At 35.3% G+C, this 9,292-nt stretch overlaps 1 protein-coding gene across 2 annotated transcripts; it reads left to right on the top strand.

Moving 5' to 3' along the window:
• Positions 1 to 2,417: 2,417 nt before the first annotated feature.
• LOC109216016 (amidase 1) lies at positions 2,418 to 8,641 on the top strand. Of its 2 annotated transcripts, none has more exons than XM_019380143.1 (9): positions 2,418 to 2,624; positions 2,757 to 2,909; positions 6,110 to 6,234; positions 6,326 to 6,451; positions 6,701 to 6,883; positions 7,133 to 7,280; positions 7,462 to 7,630; positions 8,161 to 8,295; positions 8,396 to 8,641. In XM_019380143.1, the coding sequence occupies exons 1-9, from the start codon at positions 2,515 to 2,517 to the stop codon at positions 8,516 to 8,518; spliced, it is 1,272 nt and encodes a 423-aa protein (XP_019235688.1). In that variant the 5' UTR covers positions 2,418 to 2,514; the 3' UTR covers positions 8,519 to 8,641. The 2 variants fall into 2 exon arrangements, with proteins under 2 accessions (XP_019235688.1, XP_019235689.1); XM_019380144.1 differs by having other exon boundaries at positions 2,533 to 2,624; positions 2,707 to 2,909.
• The last annotated feature ends 651 nt before the right edge of the window (positions 8,642 to 9,292 follow it).

The raw sequence follows: 9,292 nt of genomic DNA, 5'->3' as shown, positions 1-9,292 counted from the left end.
AGGGTGGTGATGGGTCTAGTTCGATGGTTGTGATTTGCAGAGACGACGGAGGGTGGGGATGTGTAGAGACGACAGAGGGTGGTGATTTGTTTGGCTGGAAGACACCATCTCCGGTGAATTTTCTTCTCTTCTTTGCTATTGAGTCACACACAATGACACAAATAAATTGTGTTTTGTGCAAATACACTGAAATTTGAGTGTATTTTGTATTTTTCAGTGCAAATACAATTTATTTTTTGTATTTTTGCCTGTATTTATGTATTCCGAAGGTTATTTTTGTGGCAGAGCCCTGTATTTTTTGAATTTTTGTTGTTTGAATACAACCGAATTGAATACAATGAAATTGAATACAATATAAAATAATTAAGAATGAATATAGCCGAATTGAATATATTGTATATAGCCGAGTTGAATAGAGCGGTATACACCATATTTTTTAATTTTTATTGTTTAAATACAACTGAATTCAATAAGTGGAATTGAATACAACGTAAAATATATAAGAATGAATACATCCGAATTGAATACAATATATACAATCGAATTGAATACAACGACATGCATCCCATGGCAAGCAATTTCTGAAAGTTCCCCTAAAAAAAAACCAATATGATAGTTGTGGGCTTTTCCTACGTTACAACTGATTTAAGGCTTTTCACTTTTTAAGCTTTTCTTATGTTTTGGGGTACGTCGGGTAGTTTAAGGTTTTGTGGCGACATGGTGGAATACTTTTGTACTGAGTGGGTAATTCTGTCCAAGCCCCAATTGAAGGGAGTTTTATAGCTTTACCACAAAAATTAAATTAATTACCCTTGTCTAACCATTGATTTTTCTACCCACCAAACTAATTACTCTTCCTATCCATTGCAGCTTTTGTGGGTAATTCTTTCTTTTCTTCTTCTTTTTTCTCGTTTTCTTTTTTATTTCTCTACTTTTCTTTTCTCCTTTTATTTTTTCTCATTTTTTTCTTTGTTCTTTTTTTTTTTGTTCATAATTTTTTTTCCAGAATCACATTATTTTTTATTTTTTATTCACCACAATCTGATTTTATACTCAATTTGGCTCGTTTCTTTTTATTTTTCTTTCCTTTTGTTTATTTTTTTAATTTCGTGTTCCTTTTCTAATTTCATTCAATTTTTTTTAGTTTAATTTTTTTTCATATTACTATTTTATGTCTTTGGACACCTACTTCTTATACAATGAATATTATTTTTATGGAACTCCATCAACAAAATTCATTTAAGAAAATATTTGCGAGGACCTAGTTGGAAAAATTAAAAAATAACTTATTTATTACGGTATACTGTTATATTTTATTGTATACTATAATATTACTATAACCATGACTTTAGCTTTGCACAATAGCACCTAGATGACTCAACAAATAGCAGTCAAAGTATATTGTTATGGTATATTGTATACTATTATAGCATAATATTGTAGTATGTTGCATATTATTACAGTATACTATTACAATATATTGTATACAATTACAGTATATTGTTGCAGCATAGCTATATACTCCTACGGTATATTGTATACAGTAACGGTATACTATTAGGTAACCGTATTCTTTTTCAATTATTACAGCATACCGTTGCAGTATATTGTATGCTGTAACAATATATTATTGCAATATAGCTATATACTCCTACAGCATATTGTATATCGTAGCGGTATACTATTTGGCAACTGTGTTCTTCGATTTCTAGCTGAAAAATTCGATCTTTATCACCTCAAATCAGCTCCAACTGCGAGCAAATTTCAGTATGAATTTCCAGAAGGTAATATAAGAAATATTTAATAACATCCACTTTGAATCAAACAAGAAATCTTCAAGATAAAACTTTTAAATTCAAGAGTTTCAAGCCCAACAATGGTGAATATTCAAATACACATAAACATTAAGATCCGGGAAGCTTACTCCAAAGTACTATAAGCAATATTTTATAGCACCCACATCGAATCAAAAAATAAATGTTCAAAATAAAATTTCAATGTCAAGAGCTTCAAGCTCAACAATGGTAGGTCTTCTTACACACACAAAAATCAGATCTAGTAAACTCAATATATTAAGTAATCATATATGCTACTTAAAATAAAGAAAGTCCAAATTATTTAGTTATTAGATTGTAATAGCTACTAAGTAACCTTGCAAAATTGAAGCTGGATATTTTAACATTCTGTACTTCAAATGTGAAAGAAAATAGCTAATGGGTGGGCCGGGTAAATAGTCTAGACCGCATAGGTAGAAAAATTAAATATCTTAGGCTTGAATATTAAAGGGTAGGTAGATGGGTATAAACTATAAAGTGAAAGCATTGGTGTGAAGGGTAAAATTGTAAATGGCACTTTTGGAATTGATATGGACACTCGATAGTAAAGAAAGCCTTCAGTAACTCTTAGATAAAAAAAAAAATCAACAAGATTGGCCAATGGAATGAAAGCATGTGTTTATCTGAAAAGCTAAAAGCAATCCTGTAAGTCCTCTGTTAGGGGAATTCAGTGGAGAGGATGGAGACATGTGAATATGGAGCTCTCATTGAGAAATTCACACTGCAACCAATTTGCTCTTCTTCAGAGCAACTCCCCTTAAATGGCTTAACCTTTGCCGTGAAAGACATGTAAGTCCTTTACAAAATTATCAGTTAGAAATTCAAGACTCTACTTTTGGTCTCATAATCTTTGATTTTCTTCTGTGGATAGTGAATTCAGTACTCAACATAGAGTTATTGGTAATAATGTGATACTATTAGATTTGATGTGGAAGGACATATCACTGGTTTTGGAAATCCAGACTGGGCCAAGACCCATTCTGCGGCAACATCTACTGCAACAACTGTGCTCGCTCTTTTGAAGGCTGGTGCTACTTGTATTGGTAAAACTGTCATGGATGAAATGGCTTACAGGTTATACTTTCAAATATTTCTTTTACTTCCTTCTGGTGTTTGTTTATTAATGAAATTTTTATCTAATTCTTTTTTCTTGTCTTTTGAAAGGAAGATAAAAAGTTAAGGTAATTGTCTTTTCTTAAAAGACTAGAAAAGTTAATCAATCAAGTTGAGACATAACTAAAAGGTTGAAATTGAGAAAATTACCTGCCCAAGAAAACTGTTTTGTGTCTGACCGACGCACATGTGGCAGCATACCCATGAAGAGAAAATTTCTGAGTGTTCATATAATACTGACCCCATTACTAGCTTGCTGAGTCTTTTAAGAGCCTAATTTACTTGGCAAACACTAGATGGAAATTTCTGCATAACACCACTGAAAAATCTGTAGTAGAAATCAAAAACTTCTGTGATATGATCACTATGTACTACAGTATTTGTTTCCTGGACAATTATTGTAACTATAACTCTTATCACTCCACTTTTATCTTGTTTAGATAATTGTTCCTACATCTGCTTCCATCTGCCACGGGAATATTATGTGATAGGAGGATATGTACCAAAGTGAATGACAAGTTTTACAGAATGTGCGAGACCAGAAACACTACGTGAGAGCGAATGTTGGTCTCTAAGGTCCACCATTTCTACGAGATGAGTTTATAGAAATGCAGTTGTTAAGATGCATGTGCGGTAATAAAAGATTAGATAAAATTAGAAATGATCACATCTAACAATATGTGCAAGTAGCACATTTGGAGGAAACGTTGAGAAAGTTGTCTAAAATGGTTTGTCTTGCTTATTGATCACGCCCAACTATGCCTTATAAAAAGAACTAAGCGGTCTCTTCAAATATAATCCGATCTAAGAGTTCGGAGTTGAATCACACAGAGAACTAAGGTTTTGTTGTAACTCTTAAGTATCACTAAGAAGACAAACTCAAATAATTTTTAAGATGTAAATATCAATATTCTTTTGTCTAACTAATTAATTAACAAATTAAAATAGTAAATTAACAACTAAAGATACTAAGGTTAGAGACAAGATTAAGGAGAGGTCTAGGGTTATGATTTCCCCAATCGTCGGAATTCTGCCCGCTACGTTTCCTATAAATTCGCCGAAGTATTCTTTACCGATCGTGAGCGCTTCAGGTGTCGTAATTATCTTTCGACCAACAACCACAATTTACTAGACATATTCTCTCGAACTACACTAGCTGGCACTAGTTCATCGCTCACTAAGATCACACCAAGGTTTCGTTATTTCTAGTATTACCTTTAAACCCTCTGTATTGATTTCTCACATACGTTAGGAGTGATGTTGTTCAACAGCTACCTAAATGTGTACCCTTTTCCAAGCAATATACACTAAATAGGCACAATCAATTGATGGTCATTCAATCAACAACAACAAACACGTAGTTGAACAAGTAGAGCAATCCAACAGCTTAATTATATAAAAATATAGCTGGAAGCCTGGAACCATAGTCATGCTAACAATCATGTTAATAATCGAAATCATTAAAATCAGTGTTATCAAAGGCGCGCGTAAAGCGCGCTTAAGCCCTGAAGCAAGGCCCAAAACATGTTGAGCGCTTCGCCTCGCTTAGCAGGCGCTTCAGTGTTGTCATCAAGGCTCTAAGGCATACTTTTCCTTGTCAATGAGCGTAATTCGGAAGAGGCGACACTAAACAATTGATATTTTACTTTATCGTAATTATTCTTTAATTTTTTGTCCATATATTTGGTGGTATTCACGTTTATAGATATTAGTCTTGAACTACACATACATATCTGTAGTTTTTCTCCGTTTGTGCCTTTCTTCGTTAAAGCCAACACTTTATTTGCGCTTTGCGCTTAAAGCCCCAACAGACCTTAGAGCTTTTTTGCGCTTTGTGCCTTTGATAACACTGATTAAAATACAGATTAATGAAGGAAAGCCTTGACGTAGCTGGTAAAGTTGTTGCCATGTGACCAGGAAGTCACGGGTTCGAGCCGTGGAAATAGCCTCTTGCAGAAATACTGGGTAAGACTGCATACAATAGATCCTCGTGGTCCGGCCCTTCCCCGGACCCCGCGCATAGCGGGAGCTTAGTGCACCGGGTTGCCTTTTTATTTTATTTTATTAAAATACAGATTAAGGAAGAACAGAGAGAAAACTCTGGTGATTCTTTGCTTCCAAGTGTTTCCGTAGCCTTCTTGCCTCTCCAATAATGTCTCCCTCTAAAAAATAGGTTTAGAAGCCCTTTTATACATGTTGGGGGGCATGTAGGGTCGAAACTACCAAGTCCTAACCGAAATAGGAAAAGCTTCCCGCTTTGGCATTTTGAATCGCGCCTGGCGCATAGGCGCCCAACTCGGTGTAGTGCTTTCTTTTGCGTTTTGAATTGTGTCTGGCTCAAACCTGGACGCCAAAAAATCATACTCCTCTAAATTCTTTCATTTTAGCTTCAATTTATGCACAATCCTTCCATATCACCTTTGATAAATTCCTACACAAATAAATACCAAAATTAAGCTTGAGTCACAACTATTCACACTACAGTTAACAAGATCGAGGCATAATGTAAGGCAATTTACATGTAAAAATATGAATTTTTAGCCTAACATCACTCAGCCATCTAAATCCTCCACTTCGTAGGTGTGACACCATGATAATTGAAGGTGTTAAGGGAAGAGATAGACCTAAAATCATGTGGAGGAAAATTATCTCAACAGACCTACAATTTCTTGAAAACCACGTGGACCTAATGAAGAACATAGCACAACAGCAATAAAGTTTCTTAGAGGCGATACCAACTAGTTAGGGTTAAAGTTAGTCGTTATTGCTTCACACTAGTCTGGTGTTTGAGGGAGCCTTTCAAGTTTGGTTAGAGACTGTATAACGATGTAGGGATAGGTGTGAGATTTGGTGAATCCTGATTCGTCCCCAAAGACATTGATGACTAGTAAAATTAACTGGAACCAAATAGCACGGAATAGATTTAGAGGATTTATATTGTCGAACCCAACTAGTTTAAGACTGAGGCATAATGTTGTTCTTGTTGTTGTATCCTCTATTGGACAAAGAATTTTAAGATCATAACTGTGAAGATTTCTCTCAACGTTGTCGATTGCATAGTCGCTTCAAACTGATGTTTGTTTTCTGCATTTCAAAGAGTCATAATAAATATATTCAGAAGCTTTTGTCAGGCAAGTGAACCTATTGTCTTTCTTTGGCAGCATAAATGGTGAAAATGTTCATTATGGCACGCCTGTGAATCCTGTTTCACCAGATCGGGTACCTGGAGGGTCTTCAAGTGGATCTGCAGTTGCAGTCGGTGCAAAACTTGTAGATTTCTCCTTAGGTGAACTTTTATAGATACTGTGACAACTGCTTTGCTTAATTCATAAACTGATGGTTAATTACATCTTAAATGAGATGTTCATCGATTGTAGGGACTGACACTGGAGGAAGTGTTAGAGTTCCTGCATCATATTGTGGAATTTATGGTATTCGACCTTCTCATGGAGTTGTTTCAACTGTCGGAGTCACACCTATGGCACAAAGCTTTGATACAGTGGGTGAGAAATTCAAAAGTTCTTTTTCGGTATAAACCTGAATTATCATTATTTTCTTTTTCACCAAATAAGAAAAAGAAGTTGGTGCATTCCCACCTCTCATTCCCTCCATCATCCAATGTGTAGAAGCTAATCCAGTGCATTACTATTTAATACATTAATAATTTACCTTCTCAAGTTTAGCTTTGCTGGAAACAAGTCCTATAAATATTTGATCTGGCAAGTCCAGGCTGACTTAATCTACTTTCTCAGGGTGGTTTGCAAGGGATCCTCTGATCTTAAAGCAAGTTGGAAGAGTCCTACTTCAATCTCCCCAAATGAATTCCGTGCGTCCAACTAACATTATCATTGCAGAAGACTGTTTTAAGCTCCTGGATTCCAAGAGTAACCAATTGATTGAAGTACTTGTTAACTCAGTGGAGAAGTTATATGGAAGTAAGTCGTATTTACTACCTTATCTGTGAGATTATTTTTCTTTTCCTTCGTAAAGTCATCTTTTGGAATCATATATCGTTTGGTATAATCGGTAATTTTGTCCAAAGAGTGAAGTGATTACAATAAAACAGCAAGTTCCTCCAATAGTTGGGAAGATGTGGGGATTGAGATGTCTTCTAATAGAAAGGTCAGTTGGACAATGGAATCTAAAGCTCGTTTCAATTTAAATAATTGGACTAACCTATGCAGGTCATATGATTAAATACGTGAGTGTCGGGGATTACATTGAGGGAAATGTTCCAAGTTTGAAGAAATTCATGACGCCTGGAACTGGCAATGATGAATCTTACATTCCATCCTTGCTAGGTCTCTCAGCTGCCATGCGGTTGCTTCAAAGGTGCAGAATTATGAAGAAAGCTGCTTCAGTTTTTGTTGGCGCATTTTCTTTCTTTCTTTTGTTCATTTCCTCTTCCAACAGACTAGTACGATCCATGAAACAGCTTAGTAGTATAGCATGCAATCTGTCAGATTTCTTGTGCTCTTCTTGAGGTTGCCTTGCTCTGCTACTTTGATAACAGGTATGAATTCAAGGAGAATCATGGAGAATGGGTTAGTACAGTCAAGCCTAGTTTAGGTCCAGGAATAGCAGAACGCGTATGGGAAGCACTGAAGGCCACAGATGAAAATATTGATGTGTGCCACTCTGTGAAGGCTGAGCTTCGAGCAGCTCTCACTGCTCTCCTTGGGGTACTTAACCATCCTCCGCCCGTATATGTTGTTGCTTAAGTGTATTCCACTGTATTACTTATGCTTTATTCTTAGACAGCATATTGATATAGAAGTCTATGCTAATTTAGTCCAGCTTTTATGTTTACGATTCTCTTTCTAAAGAAGAATATGCCTCACTCTGCTAAATGAATGAGGTTCAGAACTAAAGGTGATACGCAACTTGAAGGATGGTCAAATATGATACCTCACCTCATACTAGACACACCCTCTCAGACCTTTTGTCATCTGATGTTCAATTGACTGCACTAAGTCAATGCTTGATTTGTTAATCATCCACATAGATGACTCCATGTTTTGTGGACGGAAGTTTCATAGTTTGGAAGTGATTTTAGTCCGATTATCTAAGTCCTCCGTCTCTATTCCTTTTTTGGGAAGTCTGCATTAAGATTAACCTTTCGATATTAGGAAATGAAACATAGTGTATGTTTGAAAACTAGTTGTTGAATGACTCACTGCTTTAAGGTGGTTTTTGATTGCTGTATGTGTAGGATTCTGGTATACTTGCAATCCCAACTGTTCCTGGACCTCCACCAAAACTAAGAAGTGAGACAAGTGCATTGGAAGGATTTCGTGTTAAAGCTTTTAGTCTGTTATCAATTGCTGGAGTATCTGGATTTTGCCAGGTTTATTATCTTTAATATTCTAGACTGAATATGTAAAAAACAGAGAGAAATCCAACATGAATGTGCTGACATGTCCAAAATTTGTTTGATCAACAAACAGGTCAGCATACCTCTGGGGATGCAAGACAATCTTCCTATATCAGTTTCTTTACTGGGAAAACATGGTTCAGACTGGTTGCTGCTAGATGCTGTTGAGGCTATTCACAATGTTCTCAAGATTTAACTGTGAAAATTTGTATCAAAATGTAACTTACAGCTCTTGTTTCATGTTAATTTAATTTACGTGCAACACTTTCCATTTTAGCATATCTTTCTATATTATGAACAATCTTAATTTAAAATTTCTCATTTTATCCATGATAAGATTATTTATAACCACATAATTATAAATGACTTGTGTTAGACAACAAGTTTTAAAAGCGTTTTATTTTTTAATTTCATGGCCTATCAAACTGCGTCACAAAAAATGGGTGACAGAGTAATTCTTTCATATTATGTGATCGGACCATAATCTATTCTTCTTTTAGTGATTTTTAATATAAATCTATTATCCGAGCCTAAACGAAGGGCTTTAGTTGAACTCAAACGTAGTATTTTAGGTCTATCACGTACGACCTGTACCAATTCCATCATAAAAATAAATATCATAATTAAATAGCTGATTAATTGTATATGATGTTTGACTCAAAAGTTGTTTAACACTTTCTAAGCAAATCAATCAATATAGATGAGGGGGTAAATCGTAACCGAAGATAATAAACCCTAGGATGATCTTCGTGATTGATTCAGATAACAATAATACAAATCGGAGAGAGGGAGAAGATGATAATCTTAGAGAGATGAGAGAGAGAGATAATACTAGAGAAACGAGAGAACTTGTATTTTCAATAAAATGGATCGGGTCCCCTTTACAAAGCTCAGACCCCCTATATATAAGAGAGGATCCCTATTTAAATATTAAAAGACGGAAATAAAGTACATGCTATAGAGGGGCCGA

Source organism: Nicotiana attenuata, unplaced genomic scaffold (genome assembly GCF_001879085.1).
Source record: "Nicotiana attenuata strain UT unplaced genomic scaffold, NIATTr2, whole genome shotgun sequence".
NCBI classification, from domain to species: domain Eukaryota; kingdom Viridiplantae; phylum Streptophyta; class Magnoliopsida; order Solanales; family Solanaceae; genus Nicotiana; species Nicotiana attenuata.
This window is presented reverse-complemented; position numbering and strand designations above follow the sequence as displayed.